This window comes from Agelaius tricolor, unplaced genomic scaffold, assembly GCF_023055355.1.
Source record: "Agelaius tricolor isolate 1412-34295 unplaced genomic scaffold, bAgeTri1.0.p SCAF_35, whole genome shotgun sequence".
Classification (NCBI taxonomy): Eukaryota; Metazoa; Chordata; class Aves; order Passeriformes; family Icteridae; genus Agelaius; species Agelaius tricolor.
This window is the reverse complement of record NW_027269295.1, coordinates 6,315,722-6,339,100: the sequence shown is the minus strand read 5'-3', so window position 1 is coordinate 6,339,100 and position 23,379 is coordinate 6,315,722. Positions and strand designations below refer to the sequence as shown.

The 23,379-nt window shown below is 40.5% G+C and overlaps 3 protein-coding genes across 22 annotated transcripts in view; 1 reads left to right on the top strand and 2 right to left on the bottom strand.

Annotated features, from left to right (window-relative positions):
- The window catches only part of MBTD1 (mbt domain containing 1), a 35,652-nt gene extending 22,046 nt beyond the window's left edge, over positions 1-13,606 (top strand). For 15 of the 20 annotated variants that reach the window (XM_071452625.1, XM_071452639.1, XM_071452628.1 and 12 more), the window contains 4 exons: positions 1,614-1,696; positions 2,002-2,236; positions 2,838-2,915; positions 3,292-3,675. In XM_071452625.1, coding sequence (XP_071308726.1) covers positions 1,614-1,696; positions 2,002-2,236; positions 2,838-2,915; positions 3,292-3,431 — 536 coding nt within the window. In that variant the 3' untranslated portion in view covers positions 3,432-3,675. Of the gene's footprint in view, positions 1-1,613; positions 1,697-2,001; positions 2,237-2,837; positions 2,916-3,291; positions 3,676-9,705 lie in introns of those variants that run through there. The other 5 variants (XM_071452631.1, XM_071452632.1, XM_071452633.1 and 2 more) reach the window with 2 other exon arrangements.
- A 429-nt stretch (positions 13,607-14,035) lies between these two features.
- On the bottom strand, positions 14,036-16,628 carry LOC139602639 (nucleoside diphosphate kinase). The gene is made up of 5 exons (XM_071452646.1): positions 16,497-16,628; positions 16,159-16,291; positions 15,527-15,628; positions 14,718-14,830; positions 14,036-14,272 (listed from the first exon to the last, which is right to left on the bottom strand). The coding sequence occupies exons 2-5, from the start codon at positions 16,285-16,287 to the stop codon at positions 14,155-14,157; spliced, it is 462 nt and encodes a 153-aa protein (XP_071308747.1). The 5' UTR covers positions 16,288-16,291; positions 16,497-16,628; the 3' UTR covers positions 14,036-14,154.
- A 1,018-nt stretch (positions 16,629-17,646) lies between these two features.
- LOC139602638 (nucleoside diphosphate kinase-like) lies at positions 17,647-21,677 on the bottom strand. Its single transcript, XM_071452644.1, has 5 exons — positions 21,336-21,677; positions 20,710-20,842; positions 20,075-20,176; positions 19,317-19,429; positions 17,647-18,983 (listed from the first exon to the last, which is right to left on the bottom strand). The coding sequence occupies exons 2-5, from the start codon at positions 20,836-20,838 to the stop codon at positions 18,866-18,868; spliced, it is 462 nt and encodes a 153-aa protein (XP_071308745.1). The 5' UTR covers positions 20,839-20,842; positions 21,336-21,677; the 3' UTR covers positions 17,647-18,865.
- Between the last annotated feature and the right edge of the window lie 1,702 nt (positions 21,678-23,379).

Sequence of the window (23,379 nt, the reverse complement as noted above, 5' to 3'; positions counted from 1 at the left end):
AAAATCTGAGGTGCAGAGACTCTTGCCATAGAAGTTTTTATGGGAGAAAATGCTTATATATCAATGGGTATCAATCAATTTAGAAAAACATACATGAAACTGATGAGACAGAATAGGAAAAAAACTTGCCTTTTGGTTTCACTCTTGAAACACTGCTTTCAAAATGTGGATTTTGTTGTTAGCACATTTATGATACTTAGTGTTTCTTGTATCATGGCAAGCTAATTCTTTAGCTCCATGTACATTTTCCCTTTTATTGCAGTTTTTCCTAAGTCCTGTGTCATCAGCGAGAGGTGATTATAAATCACACGTGCAATAATCTAAAAGTAATTTGGAAGAGGAATTACTAGCAGTAAAATACAGAGCATAATGCACATTAGCAATTTTAATAGGACCAAAGTGATCAAAGCTCCTTAGCTCCAATGAGGAGGGTACTTTGCTTTCCAAATTATGGGCTGGAAAATGGACAGCTTCTTAATTCTGCCTGATCTGACAAGGCCCATGTGCACATTTCCTGTGTGTGATGAATTTGAGTACAAATATATTAGTGTAGCTGAGCAATGTTACATTGAGAAGAAAAACATTAATATGCAGAACTGATACAGTATTGCCATTATTGATTAACTCTCTAGCTGCACCTATTCATGGATAGATTCCATAGCCACTGTGAGCGCTCTTATTCAAGTTGCATTTAGTATTGTGGATAACTTCAGTTGCTGTGAAATCATTGGACTTTACAAAGCTTATTCCTCCCAAACTTCTTCATCTCATGCTGAAATCAGTAGAAGAAGATGCTTAGGCATTTTGAGGGATGGGATTGAATTTTGGGCTGTGGGTACTGAGAGTGGCAGCCTTCTATCCCCACAGAGGTGAGATGCAGACCTCTCCTGTAGCTCCCACACCATGCCCACTGCACTGTAGATTTTCACATTGTCCATCACTGCACACTGATGCAGAGAAATCCTCAAGGCTATTGTTCCTCCAGCTAGAATTAGAGAATTATTAGTTTAAGCAGTTGTTAAAATTGCTCAAAGGAAAAGATATTCCTGTGTTTTATGCATATTCAGTAGCAGCTACATATCTTTTTGAGAGATTTTCTTCCCTTTATAATAGCTTTTAAAAATCCTCTAATTTTCCATACTACATATTACTGCTATTTTTACCCTTAATAAACTTTTAAAATATCCTTGTTTATTCTTACCATTCTGTTCCTGACAATTTAAGTGTGCTTAAATTCAATAGTGGTGCTATTTCCCCACAGGGAAGAAACTGGATGTTCTCAATTCCGTGATCTGTTCTGGGTCATTTGTGTAGGGCATTTGTTGAGATAAGAATCTGCATGGACAAAAAACTTCCAGTTTAAGTGATTAATCTTAACTGAATGATATCTTTTACATTACCCAGTGCTTCATTCTTCTTGTTAGTTGCAAATGGGCAATATCTAGGTGTCTTTTTGTCCCTTAGATCAAAGCTCAGAGTGGAGGTTTCTGCTACTGATGTTTGACTTTTATTGTTTTTTTAGCTGTAGCACACTCTCAATTTGCTATTTTTGCTGTTGTTCTTATATGTGAAATTTGCAGTTGATGTATGAAAATGTTGTTTAAAATTCACAGGTTATGCAAAACTCCCTTTTAAATGGTTTGACTACCTCAGGGAAACTGACTCAATAGCTGCACCAGTAAAGCTCTTCAATAAGGTAATGAAATTATACGTGTTTGTACTGGAATTAGTGTTTTCCTTACATTTTTGCATAGTGCATGGGATGGACCCATTTGTTAAATACAGCTTTGAAAAGCTAAAACTTTTAGCGATAAGAACCATTTGAGTAAACAAAGGTTGGTATCTCTGAAATGTTAAACAGATGCAGAGGTCCAGGAAACTTCGTCAGTGATACTTGGTTTTTTTCTATATTAAGTGGATTGAAATCCCTGTTTCAGCACTGTGCTTAAACTATCTTGATGAATGTCTGTTTACTGATGTTTGCTTTCTTTGTTTCCCCAGGAAGTTCCAAACCATGGGTTTCATGTTGGCATGAAATTGGAGGCAGTAGATCTGATGGAGCCTCGCCTGGTGTGTGTGGCCACAGTAACGCGCATTATTCACCGGCTTCTGAGGATACACTTTGATGGGTGGGAAGATGAATATGATCAGTGGGTGGATTGTGAGTCCCCAGATCTGTATCCAGTGGGATGGTGTCAGCTCACTGGATACCAGCTCCAGCCTCCAGCGCCGCAGTGTGAGTCCTGCTTTGTCAATAATGAAAATTAATTTAATGGGGACTCATTTTACTAACCTTTTCCAGTTAGGTCCCTAGACATAACAAAAATAGAAAAAATTCTTGCTAATGCCTGGAAGTTCTAATTGACAGTTCTAATCTTTCCCACTTTGACTTCTAAAGTACTTCTGAGTGTTTTTTACTATTTTTCAATGCCAGAAGATGCTTACTTGATGCCAGGAAAAAGCTTCTTGTCAGTTCTGGAGGAGCTCGCTGAGAATTTATATTGCTTTAAGATTGTCAGTGTGTCTGTTTCACCTCCTAAATTAGTGGAACTCAGCCTGTGCAGAAGCTGTATGTAATTTGTTACATCACAACTTGTCCTGTCAGATCAAGTGATAATAACTGATGATAAGCATTTCAAAAACAGTTTTTTAATAAGAGGGTAATGAGCGAGTTCTTGTTAAGTAGTTTAATGCAAATTGATTTTCCACAGTAAATTTCTGTCTTTGTTCAGTTACTAAGGACAAATTCTTAAACTGTGTAACAGCTTTGACACATTTTAAAGTGGGGTTGTTTTTTTTTTAAATAAGCATAAATTTTGAATTCTTCATTTTTGCAGCATCAAGAGATAGCCAGTCAAGTTCATCCAAACAGAAGAAAAAAGCTAAATCACAACAGTACAAAGGACATAAGAAAAGTGGGTGACAAAATTGTGTTTGCACTTTACCTGATGCTTTAAAAAGTTTGTGGTCTCTGCCTAAGTCCCTGTTCTATTTGGGAATTTTTGTGTTTTATGCACATGTCTAAACAGGTGTTATGCTTAAAGGTGCAGTATGCCACAAAAAGAACTTTTTCATTGAGAATAATCATTTTTATAGCTCATGATAGGGTAGATGTTGCTAATAATAATGATAATCTATTAATGGTAGATGGACAATGGTTAAAATAATTTTGTGTTCTGACATAATTTCAGTTAAATAATATATTTGCTGTGTACTGTATTGGTAGTTGTACTGCCTTGTACAAAATACTTAGGTATCAACACACTTTTCCCTCTACTCTCTGTAACACAGGTGAAGAAATAAGGGCCAAGTCACTGGGATCAGAAAGAATGAGGTGTAGAAAATTTAAATTATCATCCAACTGGCTTCTCTTTGAAACAAAAAAACTACTTATTTGCCAGGTTTTTGGTTTAGGCATCTATGTAAATTAAGCTTTTGTAATATCATTTTCAGAAACGAACAGCATTGCTGTATGTTGCTGTTCTTGTGACAGTAAAACACAGTCATGACATTTTTAAGAATCTGCAGTGTTCAGGTACTTTCCACATTAATTGGTTCCCTTGGAATCAAGTTGTCAAAATGTAAAATTAGCTTGCTTAATTTAGTCCTGTTTCCAGAGTGTTTTGTTGTAGTATCAAACTAATGTGAGAAATTAAAAGCTTGTCTTCCTGGTGAGTTTGTGAATGGATCTATTAAGGCCAATTGGAACCTTCTTCCCCAGTCATTGAGAATACAACCTGTGCTGTGTTGATCTTTGGGGATGAAAAGAAGTTGGTTGGTGAGTGCCACAGCTAGAACAAGTGTCTCAGAAGTTCTTAAAACTTCCTGTTAAGTGCCTCAAACATTGCACTGGTTTTCCTTTTTGATGTTGGAGGAAATAAACAGCAAAATCCAGATCCTTTTCGGAAAGCAGTATTTTTACAATAGAATTCGAGTACTGGAAAACTCCTGATTTGGGAATATCTGGGGAAAGCTGTGAATGCTGTTGCTTTAAGCTAGGGAAATATGGCTTTATGGTTAATTACCTTTGTATAAGACCTGGTTTTGAATAATTCTACACTGTCTGTGCAGATTTTGTTTAGCAAGCTGTTCTAGATCATCATACTCCTTACCTTATCCCTTTCCTAATACCTCTGCTACCTGTCTTACAGTAAGTGTGACCCAAACCTGGAAAATTAATCTATCTTACTTAGTGCCATAGGAAGCTTTAGTCTAGCTTTAGAAAATTTAGTCTAGGGAAGTTTATTCTTCACTTCTCACTAACCTAAGGTAAATGTTGCCTGTGGAAGCAAAGAAAACTTTTGATTGTGTTCTGGACTGTTTGTTCAATTCTAAGAAATCTTAACACCAGAAGATGAGAGAATGACATCATGAACAGTTAGAGCCAGCTGCCTCGTATATGGGTTTTTTCTAAATAAGTTATGGCAATGGAAGTGCTGAGTCATCGGAAATAACACAAAAAATGTCTTCTGAAGCTTTTTCTTTTTCAGGACTTGTAAAAAAAATACAAAGTTATTTTGTAAATTATTTCAGTCACAAAACCATATAATGTAGCCATGATGTTTTTATGGTACCATGTAAAGTCACCACAGATGATTAACAAAACCTCTGTGTCTTAAATTAGGTTAGTTTTAGCAGAGCAGGGTTATTTCAACACATTTTTCTCACGTGCTCACAACACAGCCCAGGATGTCATGGATTTCATTGAGCCATTTTGCGCTGTGTGTAACGATGCAGATTTCTGCTACAGTGTCCACTCCTTCCTGGGGGCACTGGGAGTGCGCATGTTCACTGGGAAGCAGAACTGATTGCATCATAAACACTTCGGGAATGTTTTTGGGGATACTTGAGAATCTCCCCCAATTCCCTTTCTGACACTGTTTCAGTGAGTATGGTTTTGTGCTGGGTGCCTGCTGCTCAGAAGGCTATGCAGGTGACTTCTTGAAAAGTAACATGCCAGCATGCTGGGACAATTAATAATGAAGGGTGCAATATTTGCTGGTATTGTCTGCTTCCTCTTGGGTGTGTATATCAGAATAAGGTTACTGAAATGATAATCTGACCTCTAGATTTTCAAGGTTGGAATTCTGTAGACACCGTTCTGCCTCATTAATCTCTCTATAAGGCTATCCTGAAGTTGTCTTATAAGAAGAATATTTAAGCAGGGTGGTATCTTTAGAATATGCATAATCAGTTACCTTTTCAGGGCTGTCTGACAGTGCTGATAGGACTGAAGGATCAGCAGCCACAGTTTTGATGTAGCTGAAAGCATGGATTTGTGCTACAGATCTTGTACCCTCAATACAGATCTTGTACCCTCAGAGAGCATGCCTTGAGCACAGAATAGGAGCATCTTAGAGATAAAGGAGAAACATGGTAATTTGTATAGGAAATGTTTTAATAACACTTTTTCGTGAATGCAGTGTTTAATAATTTGAGGGCATTTTAGAAGTTTTTTTGCTACGCAGTAAAATAGTTACTTGTATTTATGGGTAAAATGGTAAATACCATTCTAAGGGAATTAAGAGCGTGTATTTTTAGCGGTGATAAACTTTGGAGAGGATTATTTCCCCAGAAGCATCCTTCTGTCTCTTAGGCACACACACTGAAACAACTGCAGCCTGAAACTGAGCCAGGTATCTTGGTGTCCAGGCAGAGGAGTGTGTGTGACTCTGCAATGTAACTGCAGCAGAAGTAATTCACAGCATTTGTATTTCATTGATAGAGCATGAAATAATTGGGTCATGGTATTAAGCAATGCCCTTGAAGTCCTACCCATAGCCTGTAGAATTCAGGGACTACAATGAGGCTGTTGAGAGCAATATTCCCAGTAATAACTAAATGGTGCCATTGTACAGGCCCTGGTTTTTGAGAATGGGTGAATATCAATCAGAGCCATTTCTCAGTGAACAGTCAGAGTTGCCTGATGCAGTTTAACTTGAGCATTTCTTTTAGTTTGACTTGATGTTTAGAGAGGAAGATACCTGTTGGAAAGAAACCTGTCAGTATGTCCAGGCCACCCATGGCAGGTGAGGTGTGGAGGAGCTTCTCTGGGGATGACGAGTTGATTCCTCCCCCATACCGAGCCCTTCCAGCACAGACAGCCCCTGAGGCTTTCCAGCCTCCCAGGAATAGCCAGGAGTTCAATCCCAGCCTCCAAACAGGTAACTGTTCACAGCAGTGTTTCACTGCAGAGTGGGAAGCTAAGGTCCAGGGTGTCATGTGCTGACTCATCCAATCTTTCTTTTTTCCCTTTTTTTTCCTTTGAATTTCAGTTGGTTTAATTTTTTCTGCTAGAGAGCTTTTCATTCTTGCTGATGCACCATGTTAGTGAATTAATCATAGCAGAAGGTGGTTGCAGCTGGTTTAGAATTTCAGAGAAAGAAGGATGTAGTATGGGTTACTGAGAATCCCGGAGGGGCTCTGCGAACTGGTAAGATACAAAAAATGCACCCTGTAAAACTGAATGGTAATGTGGATCTGGGAATATTGGATGTAAGTAGGTCATTATTGTGTATTATCCTTTGCAGAGAAAATAACCATATGCTGTAAATAAAAATTTTTGTCTTTGTATCAGAAAAAGGCAGTTATTTGGGAAAATATCTTTGGAATATGTTATTTGAAATTTTGTGGATTACTAAGAAAATATATTTGAAGCAGTGTAATTGTGCATCTGTATGAGTGAGCAGAGAAAAACTCTTAAAAATTAATTGGTAATATTGAAGTTGATTAAAATTTTGAACTTCTTTAAGTATAGTTTACATAATGTAATCAATCTTCAATTATACAAATGCACTTCAAGTGTCTGGTAGTTTTTCTCTTCCCTTTTCCTCATATCTCTGGCAATGTAATGCAGCAAATTATTGCTAACAAATATATTTTAGCAATAGGAGCTGTCAGACAGACTGGATGATGTTCTCCCTGCAGGACAGTTGCCAGGTTGATAGATTTAGCTTCAGATTTGCTTGATTACTCCCTTAATCTTGTTTTAGGCTGCGCAGGCTGCCCTGTCAGCACCCTCTACTGACTGGAATACATCCAGAACAGTTTCTGTTGTCCATGTGTTATCCATTAAGAGACTGGGAAAAAAGGAACCCAAATGCCACCTTTAGACCCTGAGGAAAACCTTACTCTGTTCTGCACACCTCTCAACACTTCTGAAGGAACTCTTTAGTTTCACTTCATGTTCCTGCTGATGTGTGCATGCCATGTTTAACAGCCTTTGATGCCAAAGAGAAGCCTTGCTTACAGGAGAGTGTTCTGGAGCATCTGTTTCTGCCCAAATGTTCTTTTGTGCTAAATCTACATCTGCATTGCATTTCCTTAGTGCAAAGACACACACAGTCTGAATTTCTGTATCATTAGATCTCACAGTTCCTATGAAACACCTGTGTTCCTTGTTTTCTGATACTCAGTGATCAGTTGAGGGGATTATGATTAATTGAGGGGAACTTTTCAACACTGAATTTTGCTAAGGCTCAACAAAATTAATTTTGTTTGTGGTGTGGTTAGCCTTGTCATTGTCCAAAGATATATATATATATGTATATAGGTAGATAGATATAGATTGAAACTAGCAAGACCATACCTTTTCAGTCTCTGGGAAGGAGGCATCACGTTGATACCATCTAATCAATTAAAGCACATTTGAGATTGGCCAGAACTCATTAACTATATGCATATCCTCAGCATCATTCATTGCCAGATATTGCAGTAGCTGTAGGACATATGCAGACACAGTGCAGGGGATGTTTTGCATGGCTTTGAATGGAATCAGTGGAAGATTAGTAACAAAACAGCATCTGTTCTGAAACTTCTTGTCCATGGGAGATCTCAGTAAGGGTTCAAAGCCAATTCTTTCCCCTTTTGTATCGTCACAAGCACAGGAGAAAGGTTCAGCTCTTCACCTTGGTTTGTATGATGTGGTTTTGCTCTCTAGCAAATGCCTGGTGCTTTGAGTACTTTGCATCTTTCAGTCTGAAATGATCTCTTGAGCACTGAAATTCACCTGTTGGACTGCTTCATTTTTAAAAAGGACGTACAGCCAGTCTTGCAGAAGAAGAGACTGTTCCCAGAGATTCACCCAACTGTGGAGCGTATTGCTCTATTTGAATTGGTTTTGGGAGGTTTGAATGTCATGGCATCAGACAGTGTGTCTCTGTGTCCTGGCAAATCACTGAGACGATGTAAAAAGGAAGTACCTTCCCCAATCTGCATTCCTTTCCCTTTAGCTGGACGATTTAAATTAGTTTTCCTTTTTCTTCTTTCAAGCAGTTTGGTGTGCAGCTGTAACTAAGCTTTTCTAATGGAGGATTGTAGCTAAAAGCTGTATAACATAAACAAATGAAGTAAGATATCATTAAATATCTAAGTGTTAAGACTTAGGTTCAAATGAGCCAGAGGCAATACAAATCATGGCAACTGCTGTTACTCCTGTACCTGCAGGAGCTTCCTGCTCAGGGGAGAGAAGGGAAACGACAAGCATGGTGGGTTGGTTTGTATCCCTGACCTCTGTATAGCCTTTGCCTGAGGCATTGCAGCATAGTCAAGTAGCCAGTTGTGTGTCTTATTATTTAAACAGTATGTTGTTGCTCCCCCAGAGATCAGGAATCTTGGACAGAGTTGGGCATGATGCAGGGAGAAGTATTTGGGAGAAAAAAATAAGGAAGGTATTGTGAGTTCTGTAGGTGGGAGGAGGATTCTATTAAAGAAAGATGAGGAGGGCTTCCATTATGCTGCAGCAGCTTTTGACATCTTCTACTATCTTAATTTTCAAATTTTATTTTTATTTAGCTCAAGAGCTTGTTTCAACATAGAATGTTTATATAAGAATTATCAAACAGCTTATCAATTACTGCAGGGCTATCAGTAGCAGCAGGTTCTGGGTTGGGGTGTTTTCTTTTCACTGCATATTTTTGCATTTCAAGAGACATTGACAAGGTATATAAACTAAATATTGAATAGTTATAAACTTTGATACTTTTCTCATTCATTTGGTCATGAGAATAATTTATTTCTGTATAATCAACCCTTTAATGTGGCTACTGCACCTTTAATGAATGTTTACATGTTTTGTTTTCAGTGTTCTTTTCATTGTACTCATATTTTGATAATCATCTCTATTTGTTAGTGAAAGCGGAAAAGTAATTGTGACATTGCTATTCATATCTTTCTCTTAATCTCATTTCTATTTAATTTTGAGAAAAGAAGGGAAGATTAAAAGTATGAAAATAGTTTTGTTTTAATGAAACTTACCTTCTGGGATTCTTAAAATTTTTTTGATGGATTGAGAAGTCTTTGCTAATATGTTTTGTTGTCTCACATAGACTGCTTACAATAACTGTTTGTGAAGTAATTTGAATTGTAGGTTAACTGTTGGCCATTTCCAGTCTCATTTTCACTTGCATAATGACTAAATAGGAAGCAAAGCGGTTTAAAAGTCAAAGTGGTTTAAAATACTCAGTTCTTGAGAAAATCTGGTAGAGAACATATTATTGTAAGTAATTTTAAATCTCTTAGTATTAGAGTACAACTTACGGTTCCATCTGCGCTCACAGTGTGTCTGTTCTCTGTGGTATCCTGAGCATTAAAGCATCGCTAAAATGCACCATATAAGAAAATGGGGAATCTGGGGTGCTCCCAATATCAATAATATTAAGTCATTTTAAGTTATATAGATGTTTAATGTGAATTTTTGATTTGTAGTGACTTCATTACAGCTGAAGGAGGAGTTGCTGGATGGAGAGGAGTACAGCTTCCTGCAGGGAACGTCTGACCAGGAAAGCAATGGCTCCGCCAGCTATTACATCAAACAGGAACCCTGAGGCAGCTCCCAGGAGTGAGGGGCACAGCATCGGTGATAGGAAAAGAACCTTTCATCAAGACTGACTGATTCTGTTCCCACTTGGATGGTGCAGTTCAGGTGACTGTGCCTGGGGCGCTTTGCTAAATGTAGATTGATTAGACTCAGTTCAGAATTTTTTGGAAGGGTGTGGAAACTATTTTAGTGAAAAAGATTTTTCAATTTATTAAAAACAAAAACAAAGGACGCTTTTGTGTTGTATTTGAAGCTTTTGAAAGAATTTTGTAATATTTTCAAGTTCAGATTTATTGTGCATTGTTAACAAGAACTGAAATTCTAGTTTTTTTGTAAGATTAAAGTTTATTTAGCATGATTGTGGGAAGCAGTTGGAGGAAGATACAGTTGCAAATACAAATGAACTGTCATAACAAATGAACCTTTTTGGTACAAGTTGGGAGACTGTTAGACTCTTGTGAACTGCACTGGTCACGTCTCTGTTTTTTTAATTGTGAAAATAAGGCTTTAAAGCCCCAATTTAAAGGCATAAATTATATACGGAAGACAGTCCTGTAAAGCTCTACTCAGTGAGTAGCCCCAAGTGCAACGGAGCCATCGCCTGAGGAAGATTTTACATTTTCAAGGTGTTTTTATTTAGTTTAAAATACCCTTTTTTATATAAGGTTTTTGTTTTTTTAACATTTTTAGGGGCTGATTCAGTGCCCATTAAGATCAGTAGCCTTGTCTCCGCCGACTGCAGTGGGCATTGGATTGGATCTATAAAGTTCTTGTCTGTATATGAATGTCTGTAGTCTTGGAATGCTTCAGCAAATGTTTACAGAGCCCTATACCTAACTGGAACTTCAGAAAATTCTGTGATTGGAAGATTAGTTGTAGCTCTGAATTTTGACTGAAGAAGCAGCTTAGATGGACAGTCACTAAGGATTCCCTTGGTAGTGGGAAGGAACTTGTGAGTATTCTTGTGATTTTTTTCTTTTTTCCCCATTAAGAAAGCCCTAATTGTTTCTTTACCATCTTAAATATTTATCTGTGATCATTCAGATGATGTGCCACATGGTTTCAGGTGACCTGAAAGGAGCCCTACATTGTGGATTAAAAATTAGTTCAGTCCTGCATAACCTGCAATATTCATGTCTTGCTGCAATAGTGTAACACAGGAGTTGAGAACAGTATCAGAATCACATGGTTTTAGTCTATAATTCAGAAACTGGATTTGCCTATTGCCTGGAATTCTTGTCTCATGTCAAGCATCCCATTGCCCCCCAACTGGTCAACTTCCAGATTTTTACAAGGCAAAAGTCACATAAAAGGGTGAAAATGATGAGCATTTAAGCACAAAGTATTTTTGCAGGAGCTTTTAATTATTTGGATTTTATCTTTCCATATTTTAAACTTTTGTACATTTTTGTAAATGGAGTTGATGAGTGAGGTGGTTGATCAGCCCTGCAGAGCTGTGACTGGAAGAATGTGCATCAAGAGCTTTAGCTTTTACCGGTAAGGTTCATTAACTAAACTCTCAGGAATTAAAAGTTCTGTAAGTGCTTCTGGATCTTCACAGGTCCCCTTCAGAGCAGTACAATGATCATCTGACTCTTGACCAGAAATTATGGCTTAAAAAAAAAATTGATCAAAAATTATTAACATCTGTATCCTACAGCCTAAGAAATGTTTTAAGGATATCAACCCACAGAGCCCTGGGAGACCATTTTTTTGTATATTGTTGTTTGAGCTTAAAAAAAAAAAGTGCATAGAAAGTTGAAAACCAGCAATTTGATTATTTTCTAACATATTGCTCCAACTTTGGGTACATAGTATTGGTGATATACACAGGTTTACCTCATTCTATGCAAGGGGGGTTAATTATGTAACGTTTTGTATTTACTACAGGAAGTAAAGCATGTGCTGTATAGTGTAGGAATGTCTGGAATTCTTTCCTCCCTTACTGGTAAAATTTCTTAAATTACGACCTGTTTTTAACAACAGCTTCTTCTATTGACAGAATCTGTTAATCTGATTACAAGAATCTATAACTTCAGGTGGTAAAGGCATTTTAGCTCCCTAAAATAGCCATAAAAAGGACTTTGTTGGACCTGGTAGTCTTCAAATAGCTTATCTCAGATTCTGACCCACCCATGATGTTTATTTTGAACATCAAAATAGACAACAGCCTAGATTGGAGAACTAGGATTAAAGACCATTGTAGTGACAGTTTGAGCCTTTCTTGTTTTCCTGTGTTCTCAATTTAATCTGCTGTAAAATCCAGCTCTGCAAGCATTGATTTCATTTGGTAAGTATAGCACTATTGATTTTTTTTTTTTAATGCAACAATTTGCAGGTTGTCCCATCAGCTGGAACAAGGTTCTCACAGTCTTGCTTTCTTCTCTCATCAACAGCTTCTGACTTCAGTAGAAAAACTGTTGCATTAATTAGAGTGTCATAATGTAGAGAGAGGGTTGGGCTAGTTAATGAGTGAGGTGCATTGCCCGGTCACTAAACTGAGTATTGCCCCGGCTCATCCCTGATTTCAGAGTTGGTCTTCAAATGTCAAGAGGGAAAATTAGTCCTTAACACACTTCCTGTGTTGGGAGAATTACAAGAATCTGTCCTAAAGTCTGTCAGTCTTTATAATATTCTGTTATTCATCAAACACTAAAGTCTGTGAGGTGGTCTGTGTTCTCAGATACCTGTGTGACTTCAGCAGTCGGTGAAACGCCTTTTGTGTCTCTGGGTTCATAATATGCCTCAGTTGTGTAATTGTCAAGTACAGTGACATCTGTGCTAAGCAAACCACGGAAGGAGCTGCTGGAATTCACTTGCTGAGGAGCAGCTCAGGGAAAACCTGAGCAAGGTGCTACCAGGGATGTGGTCCCCAGAGAACCTGAGGGGTGTCCCTGTGGCAGCTCCCTGGCTTTGCAAAGCATTCCTGTGGCTCTGGGATGTTTCTCATGGCTTTCAAGCTGTGGTACCTGCCTGAGGAAGCAGCAAATGTTGGACACCTAAAACCTTCAATGGGGTCAGACTAATGCTGGCATTGGGCACAGCAGGTTTTTCTGACCATGAGGCAGCCCAAGCCCTGTCCCTGACTTGGCTGCTGTCCTTGTTCCAGATCTCTCTGCTGATCTTTGATTATTACATTATTTTCAGTAGAACTCTTTAACCTGTTCCTTGCTGCATCTGAGGAAAGCTACAGCAGTTACTGATTCCTTGTTCTATGGATGCTAACACGGGTTTCAGTGTTTGTTTTGGGTTTTTTATTGTTGTTTTCTGTGATGTGAATACCCTCCCCCAATCTTTGTATGATGGTGCTAATACATTTGGTAACAATCCTTTATTGGGAAGGGATTTTAAAAAACTGTGATTTCAGCTGATTTTTTCTTCCTTTTCATTTTTTTTCATATTTAAAATGAAAAGCCACAGCCATTTATACAAAAAAGACATCAACTTTGGCCCCTGGGAAAATGTTGGGGCAAGAATCAAGAATAAACAAATGGGTTTTTACATAATTTCTGTATGTATTTGATATATAGATCAATATCTGTACAAATTTAATCTTTTATTTTCTTGGTAATTTGTGTGGTCAGTGAGGGAGTATTTAAAGCTTTCTCATGCAATGTACATAACTCAGTGAAAAAATGCTTTTGAAAAAATTAATGTTACTTTCATTTTTACAAGACTGCGGATTTTCAGCATGGATGTGAAAAGCATTAAAATCATAACTTTGTGTACAAGATGAAAATAATTCACTAAATTTGCTTTTTTTACACAAAATAAAAACGATAAAAAGTCTTTTTCTGAATAGTGATTGTTTTGCTTACACTATTAACCTTATTAAAAATACCCACAATCTGTAATAATATGAGTATTTTAAGTACCTTGGTGTGATGACAAATCGTGTTGGGGCCCTGAGCACAAGGTAAGGGATTTGATAAGAGAAGGTGAATTTAATAAGCATTTCAGAGAGCAAGCTTTGCACTCAGTCTCATTTCATTTAGTATTAATATTTGTGTAAGGAGGAAAATTTTGTGGTATCCCTTTTTTCCTCTAGCAGTGTCGGAAGTAGCTCCAGCCTCACTTCAGCTCTCCCTCTGCAAATTTGCTGCTGCTTGAGTCCAGCAGCTCTGCCAGGGTCACATGTCAGTGGCTTCTGAATGATTAAAATGACTTTTATGAGTATTTGAACAGGGGGTCTGTTCTAAGTGAATGCACCACAAGGAATTAGTTCACACCCATTTATTTGACAGTCACTTTCAGCACTAAGATAACTGTGGTTGCTCCCAGGGCAGCAGCTGGAATGAGATGAGGTGTTGGAAGGCACAAATCACTGTGGGAACCCATCACTCATAGATCCAGTCGTGTGCACAGGGCTTGAAGTCAATGAGCTCTGCAGGTTTGAACCACAGGTTGATCTCCTTCTGTGCACTCTCCACAGAGTCGCTGCCATGGATGATGTTCCTGTGGAAGGAGACAAACATTGATCCCTATAAAAATACACCTCCAGCAGCCTTGTTCTCAGTTCGCAAAAATGTGGATGAAGCATCTAGAGTGGGGGGGAGACTACTGCTGTTATTTCAGGTAGAGTGTTTCAACACCCCATCCCTCCAAGAGCTAATTATGCCTATCAGGGTCACTCTAGAGCTACTGTTCTGCAACAGCCCCTGCCTGAGCTTACATGCTGCTTTGGGGAAGAGCTGGACTGCAAACAAAGTCAGCTTTGTACCACTTTCCTATGTAGCAGGTATGCGCTGTGACCTGCAAATAAAATACAATCAGACTAAGGTCTCTACCACCAATTTTGGCTTTCCAGAAAAGAAGACTGCCAACAGTTTTTGTGTTGGCAGGTAAACAGCGAGTAGGAGTTGTTGAGTTTTTATTATCAATTAACAGACTGGGTACAAACCTTCCCACTTGAATGCAGAAATCACCACGGATGGTGCCAGGCTTGGAGTCTGCAGGGTTGGTTTCCCCCAGCATTACTCTCCCAGTTTTAACCACATTGAGTCCTTCCCATACCTTAAGATAAAAAACACAAAAATTCTATTAAGCCATGCTTATGCAAAATACTGACAGTTCAGCTTTGCTCCACCATACGTTGCAAAGAAACAAAGGTTCTACCATTAAAGATATTAATCTTGCCTAGATTATGTCTTGGGCTTGTAAAGGTGACAGGGGAAAAAACATATGAACTGGAAGTAATTGTAAAAAGGACTATCAACATTGTTACTGCAGTGAAGGAGATACTTTACCAAGCCTCAGAGTTAATGTACAAAGTGAACTCCCAACCTTTTGTGTTGTGGTGGAACAGAGACACCCTGCTGTGTGTTCTCCATCATTATCACACCAGGAGATGCTACTAGAGCAAGTACCTTGTTTTGGGAGGAATGTAAAATTAATGACACAGAAGTTTTGTGTCAGAGTGCCTGACCTTTTTTTGCCCAAAACAGATTTTTTGGTGCAGAAGATTTGCTTTCAGGAATTTTGCTTTATACATTTATACATTGGGCATTTTAATACCCATTTTATGTGTGCACTTTTCTTACTGTATAGTAATTTCACTGTCTTAATTTTAAGTTTTTCATTTGCCACTATCAGAACAAGGTAGTTTGAAAAAATATTTCTGCAGCACTATCTCTGAATATTCTTAATAATTTATAGAGCAAGAAAAATATATTCAAGAAAGTAATCTTAAACTAAAATGAAGTCACTTACCATGGCTACAACAGGTCCAGAGTTCATGTATTTAACCAAGCCAGGGAAGAAGGGGCGGTCCTTCAGGTCAATGTAATGTTGTTTGAGAAGGTCTTCAGAGGCCTTCAAAAGGACAGATTTAACTTTAAATATCATTTTCTGCATGTCATTGAACAAAAGGTGTTACAGGTGTAAGACTATGGCGTTAGCGATTAGATTCACAATTAATGTTACCAACAATGCTGCAATGCTATTGTGTGTATCAGTGGGAGCTCCTGCTATAATATTAAAGGAGTTCTTTGTGGCTGTGCTGGGAATTGTCAATATGATTTCTTTGCACAGCAGTGAGCCTCTGCAATAAGCAGAGTACGGGGTCCCGGGGTAATGTTACCCAACACAACCTTTCAGCCTAGGCCGTTCCACCTCTCAATCGGGCTGCATTAAACCTCTGAAGCAAAATTCGCTGGTTTTGGAAAGGGTAGAAGCCGTGTGCTGGGGAGGAAGAAGGGCCTGACGCGCGCTCCAGCACATCCGCCATTTGATCCCAGTTCTGCCGCAGGAGAAGCCGCAAGGGGCGATTCTCGGTGTGGGTGTGATGGGCCCTTCTCGGGCAGGGCACGGACAGGGCTGGGGGGCAAGGCGTGGGTACTCACGTGTACGAACTTCATGGCTACGAGCCGGAACCCTTTTTGCTCGAACCGCTTGATAATCTCCCCGACCAGCCCGCGCTGAACGCCGTCGGGCTTGATGGCGATGAAGGTGCGCTCGCCGTTCCCCGCCATGGTGCTGCGGGTGGGAGCGCGGCGTGAGGGGACGCGCGGCCTCAAGGTCGGCGACGGCCATGGCGGTACCGCCCTGCCACGCGGCACCGCCGCGGAATGTCCCCCCGGCCCCACCGAGCCCGACCCAGCCCCGCCGAACCCCGCCGGGCCCCTCCGCCTGCACCCCCCATGCCCCTGGAGCGCGGGGGCCCGACCCGGCCCGGACTCACCTATCCGGAGCTGCCGCCGCCGATTCCCTCCGCACTGCTGCCGCCGGAGGAAGAGGCGCAGGAGGAGGCGTGCACGCCGCAGATCCCCCGCCCCGCGCAGAGGAGGAGCCGCCGGGCCGGCGGCGCTTCGGGGGCGGGATCGCCAGCGCCAAGCGGAACCGGGCCGGGCCGGGATGAAGTGGGACTCGACAGGAGAGCGGCCGCTTCCGGGCCCAGGGATCGAGGGGTGGCTCTTGGCCAGGCCTGGCCGCACCTGTCGCCTCCGCTGCCTCGAGGGTTATTTACAGACGCAGCAACTGTGGCTTAAGCCTTTAAGGCGCTGAAACGACGGCGGATGTTTAACACAGCTAAATACATTTTTACTAATTTTTTGCTGGGTTGGCTGCTTTCAGGTATCCCCGCGGCCTGAGGGTTGGTCCTGCCAACCAGGCTGCACTGGACAGCACGGCTACAGCTCTTTAAAAGCATATTTATCACAGAAAAGTGATGTGGAACCCATAACACAGGAACATTATTGATAATTTCATTGGGAAGATGAAGCTGCCAAGTGTCAAAACCTCACAGTCCCTGAACCCGTGTCACAACATGTAGCAGGGAGTGTGTTGTTACTTTTTATGATGTTTACTGCTTGGCCCTTTCCTAGTTGATAAGCACCTTTGCCTGAGCAAGTTATAATCGCACACCATCACTGCAGCTGGGATATCAATGAAATAACCTCTGCAGTCCTTGCACTGTCTCTTATTGAGGGGCCAGTTAGTGTCTTCACAGGGTCAGTTAGTGGTTTCACACTGGACCTGCTCAGGTACCTCAGCCATGCAGGATTGCTGGCTTCCACCTCTTCCCAGTCACATCATATTAGAAACACTAATCAGCAGCTTTCTGACAATCCAAACACCTCCAGATAAAGCACAATTCTCTATTTTGTAGAATTGAGACGTCTCAAGTAACCTTTCAAGCAAAGATTAAACTGGAGACCACTCATCTCATGCTCAGGTTTGTCACGTATTCCCTTTCCTCCAACTTCTTTTAACCGAATCATTTATCTTCTATAACACTGAATAGTTTCAGAAGAGGGGCTCACAGCCTCACCTACAGCTTCATAGTTAGAGAATTTGTTCCACTTCCTTATACTCATTAATTAAAGACAAAATATTTAAGATTTCATTTTATTTCACTTAAGAAACAGCAAAGCTTGTTTTATTTTGTGCCATCTCTTTTTAGGAGCTCGATATCACCATAAGGTATCATAAGCCTTCCATTCAACATTCACTGCATACTTCAGTATTCAGATACAAGAACTCACTCTGGGGGAAAAAATAGTGGAGCTTGAGCAACTGATTCTATGAAACTCTTGCTCTTAGTGAATAAAATGTTGCAGAGAAATAAATACATAATATCAATCCCAAGTTCCTCATACAGTACAACTTTTGCTGTTGAAACTGAAACGCCTTCTGCATTATTATGACTCTACTTCTTTACATCATTAAATAAATACAAAACAATAGTGATGAAGTCAGTTCTAAAACAACTTATGCAAGGACCATTTGCTTTGAAGTTCCAGCTACTGAGGAAACTACACTAATGAGAACACAGCTAAATTACCAGCTGTTCAGCCGGCAAAGCAAACACCACTTATTGCTCTGTGCAATGTCAGAGAGCTGCTGCACTGAAGTGGCTAAAGGTAGAATCTCCCTCATCCATTCTCACATTAATCTTCTTTTCACATAAAAGAACATTTCATCAAGCCTGGCTGGTTAATCGGTCCTTAAAATACTACATAAATCCCATGTGGAAGGAAAAAAGAGTGAGTTGAAACAGTGTCAGTGTGGAGGCCAGTTGTCATTTTAGCCAGGGTTGAGCTCTTTATGGGCACAGCATGTTCTGGGGAGAGAAATTAACTTGTTTTTCTGCAGCCATTTTAGGAATGGGGACACACTTGACTTAATATTAAGTAAATCCTCAGCATTTGGGCATATTATCAATGCATTTACACACCATCAGTTGTCCTGTAATGTTTTAGCAAAGTTAACATCTGACTCTGAGCCATTTGCATATTTATTTACCAAATAAATTTTTACCCATTTTTTAGTGTTTACCAAAATACCCTCTATGACTATAAAATGCTTCAGAAAAATATGTTATCTATTCTGCATTTTCATCTCATATCTCTCAGTCTCAGCTTTTAAAATGTGCAATTCCATCTATAACTTGACAACTTTTAAATCAAAGAAGCATCAAGCACTGACCCTGACATCCACAACAGAGCAATTTCACTGTTTTCTGAGGTTTCTACCAGGGAATTCTTTTGAATAGCTAGAGGCTAGCAGATGCTCATGGACATGGGAATATTAGAAGATCCAGGCTGGGTGTTAATCATAGATCCACTCATGGGCACAGCTTCTGTAATCAACCAGTTCTTCAGGAGTGAACCATAAATTGATCTCTGTCTCAGCACTTTCCACAGAATCACTGCCATGAATGATGTTCCTAGGAAAAGAAAAGGTGAATAAAAGAGAAAAGGAATTCTTAAAGTAAACTAAGCTTCTTGTTTTGAAGCGATTCCCACTATGGACAGAAGCTTTAAGTAACGGTAAAGTAGGAAAAGACACAGCATAGGCAGTGCCAGCTTTGCTCCTCATTTATGTCAATGAGGACAACCATGACTTGATCCCTATTCTTAGATACTAATATGTCATGGGCACAGGGAATGGCAGCTCCATGTGTAAAACAGAGAAGGATGGAGCACAGTTCCTGTAGATATGATGACATAACACTTGGCATTTAGTGCTTTTGGGTGATACCAAATGTTTTAAAATTTACTTTCCAACTTGGACACAGAAGTCCCCACGAATAGTGCCAGGCTTGGAATCGAATGGATTGGTTTCCCCCAGCATGATTCTTCCAGTCTTAATCACATTAAGACCTTCCCACACCTTAAAGAAAAAAAAAAAATCCTTTCAGATTATTAAATTTTAGCAGCAGATAAATTATACCATCCACAAGAACACAGGGCTGTCCATCATGGCACAAATCACCATCTGAATATTTGTCACAGTGAGACAAATTTATCTCCAATTCTTCTGTCAGATTCTTGAAGCATCTGCTCACATGGTCCCCTTCTGTATAATCCCTCTCCTCACAAAGGGTGGGGAGAGAACCATTTTCCATCTCAGTATGTCAAACAGTCTCACAGAGCTGTTTGCTCATGGGAGAGCTAGGTCTCAACTATTTTACAAATACATTATCAAGGAGAAAAGGAGAACTAAAGTTAAAATGTTCCACTATCCTTTTCCAGCTTGCTTACTACATGGCATTTCAGAGTGAGGCTTTTGTGCAGGTTTACTGTTTCTTTGTGATTCCTTTTTGCCCCTGCCCTCTTCCTCAAAAAACTGACTCAAAGGAGAGAAAGATTATGAGAAAAGATTAAAGAAAAATAGTTAACAGCACATCTTCCTAATCACAGTATTTGAATCCAGATTTTAAAATCCTTTAAAAAATAAACTGGAATTCAACAGGTGACACAATCTCATTGCAGGGAAGACAATCAAGCGGTGCGGTGTTCCTTGACAGGAACTCACCATGGCTACAACAGGTCCTGAGTGCATGTACTGCACCAGGCCATCATAGAATGGCCGGTCCTTGAGGTCGATGTAGTGTTCCCTCAGAAGGTCCTCAGAGGCCTGGGTTAAAAACCAGACAGACAGAGAAAAAAGCTTACAATAAGAGCTTAAGAGCATAGTGAAATCACAGAGATAAACCACAGAGCATTGGTAATCCTGAAACTTGCACGCACTTTAAAATTCAGTATTTCTAGCACCTTCCTAGGAGTACTTTTGGTCTATATGAATTTGAACTGTTTGCTTTAACCACAACTAAACTTAGAAAAGTTTTTGTTGTCCATGCAGGCAGTTTATGTTACCTGGGATTTGTAAAAGATACTCAAAGATATTTATTTATTTGGCATAGGAGGCACCTGAAAGAATATTCTCTTCAGACTAAGGGCATCAGGTTACTAAAATTAGTGTGCTTAGCATGTCTAAAGCATTTAGCCAGAGCTGGGAATTGGAACTTTTCCAAAAACATCCCAAGTACGACTTCTCAAAATTTCATTTTTAAATGTTACAGAGGCTACATTTGTTGTTATAGCATGCTGCTGTACTTGAAGGCTACAACTGATATTAAAAGGTAGACACAGCAATTGAGGAGAGCTTACATGTATTAATTTCATGGCTACCAGTTTGAATCCTTTCTTCTCAAAGCGTTTGATGATCTCCCCCACCAGCCCCCTCTGGACCCCATCAGGCTTGATGGCAATGAAGGTGCGCTCCTCAATGGCAGCCATGATCCTGAGGAGGGAGGGAATAAAATTTGTTATTCCAGGACTGTGAGATCCCAGTCCATCCCAGCCCTGTCTGCTGTAAGTGTAATTAGATTTGCTGCATCTGAGGGTCAGTAGTCCATGGTCTCCAATGCTTGGCCAAACCAGTGACAGCACACAGGTTTTCCCAAGTGCCGCAGGAGTGAGTTTGAAGCAGTGGAAAGGTGCCAAGTGTAGGAACAATCAGCAAATACTGAAATCAGAAAAACTGAGCGGAAAGGAAGGTAATGATCACCACAGATCCATCTTCCAGTGCCGTGCAATAAATTAATAAATTAGTACACACACAGAGTTTTCACCTGGAAACCAGCAGGACCAGAGGGGCTCTGAGCCCCATGCTGGAGCACACCTGAGTGGGCAGGTGAGGGATGCAGGGGCTGCGGGGAGGCTCCGCGCGGGGGGTGCGGTGACACTGCCCGGGGACAGAGGGACTCTTCCCGCTGCCCCACAACCCGGCTTACCCGCTGGTGGCCCAGTGGCTCTGGCAAATCTTGAAGCCTTGTCCCTCGCTGGTGGCCCGGTGGCTGTGGCAAACAGTGTCCCCCGATGATGACCTCTGTGAGTGTCGGAGCCCGAATACTCCGCTGTTCCCTGGGCGTCTCCCACAGCCCGCGTCCCCCGCTGTTTCCCCGGTGGCTCTGGCAGCCCGTGTCCCGCGCCGGTGGCTCTGTCAAGACGTGTCACCGCGGGTTCTCACCCGGTTTAGCCGCGCCCCACCCCCTCGGCCCCGCACAGCCGTTGCCGTGGCGACAGGGCGGCCTCCCGCCCGTACAGGGCGCCGTTACCGCCCACAGCCCCGTTCCCGAGGGGCGGAATTCGGATAGATCCCTGTCCCCGATCCCCCGCCCGGGTAACATCCGCACCCACCCAATGCCTCTTCCCTCAGAGCAGGAATGCCGGGCTCAGCCCTTCCAGCATTTTAGTCTTGCCTGCTGGATCCCGGTTTTTATTTAACAAAAGGCACATAACGTTATTTTAATAAAAATCTCCTTATCATACTGGTCTGCTTGTATTTCCTCTTTAAATGAGGTAATTAATTTTGTTTGGTTTTTTTTCTGGTTATACTATATTAGCTCTTTGAGTCAAAAGGCCCTTCAACTGCTTACCTAACAATGAGCTGCTTTGCCTTGAGCATTTTATTGCCTTTAAGAGAATTGAGGATAAAGCATCTGGATGGAAACCCATGCTTGTCCTGTTTTTGCTTCCAAACTGAGGTGGACTTCCTGGGCTCCACTTCTTGGCTGTTCTTGAAAGCAAAACAATGAAGATTTTGCTTCCCTCTGGGCAGGACTTGGCTGCTTGATAGGGAAAAGTTCAGCTTTTTGATAACATGGATTTCCTTACTTGGGATCCCTTCTCTTCACTACAGTCCATCACACATCTATGTGGTACTTTTAATTCTGGTGGGAGACTCCAGATCTGACCTAAGCATCTATTCAACCAACCTGCTTTCTTGTATTCAGGGTCCTTTTCCATCACAGTTTCCAAGAACTCTGATTTAACAGATGATATTTAAAAAATCAGTGTCATACATTCTAGCAAGTCCTCCTTGAGGTTATTTTGATATTAGAGTTTCTGAGTAGTCTCCTGACAATGCCAATCCAATTTGTTCTCTTGCTTTGATACACATTTATTCAAGATGTTTCATACTACTTAAACAAACTCTAATGTTGTAATCTTCACTATGGCAAAATAATACATGAAAAAAGAAGAAAGGTCTCTAGAAACAGGATGTTTATAAAAATATCAAGTTTAAAGCAGCAATAGGACACCTATTTACAGTCTTGTTAAATCTACATCATTTAATGATTAAAGCTTAGGACTTGCCCTTGGGTGGGCAAGCATGACTTCCAGCTTTTCCATAGGTCTGTTCTGTCATCAGGGCCAAGTCTTTTAACCTCATTAAATAAGGGTCAACTCTGCCACTTATGAGATTAATCCATGATTAGCAGAGCAAGTTGTTACTGTATAAATGAGATTTTGCTGGTTGCAAATTTTACCAAGATCACTTAATAACATTAGAAATTACATGTTTTTCTAAAATGTGAAGAAGTAGAGAGTCTAGACAAATAATTTCAAAAAGATAGACTGATCATGGGAGAGAAGTGAACACCTTCAAAGTTGTCAGTGAGTGAACTAAGTGTAACTGTTGAGCTCAAACCATTTCCACATTACTTAAACCCAGTAGAGATTTTTAAAACAGGCCTGAGACAAAGGACTGACTGTGAATATCTCCAGACTTCAGGAGAATTTAACACAGCTCCAGCTTTGCTGGTTTGGCCCCAGTTTTACACTGGTCTCAGCTCACAGCCTCTGTCTGTACCACCCGTAATATTAGGGGTTCTCATCAAAACTCATAATTTGTGCTGTGTCCCTCTTGCTCCTTGTAACCAGAGTCCTCACTCTAACATGCTTTGTTGCTCCAGGGTATCCTACTCTTCATTTAGCTGAGTGCTGCTATTATTCATCAGTCTTTATCTTGATTTCTGTTGTGCTTTAAGGTAA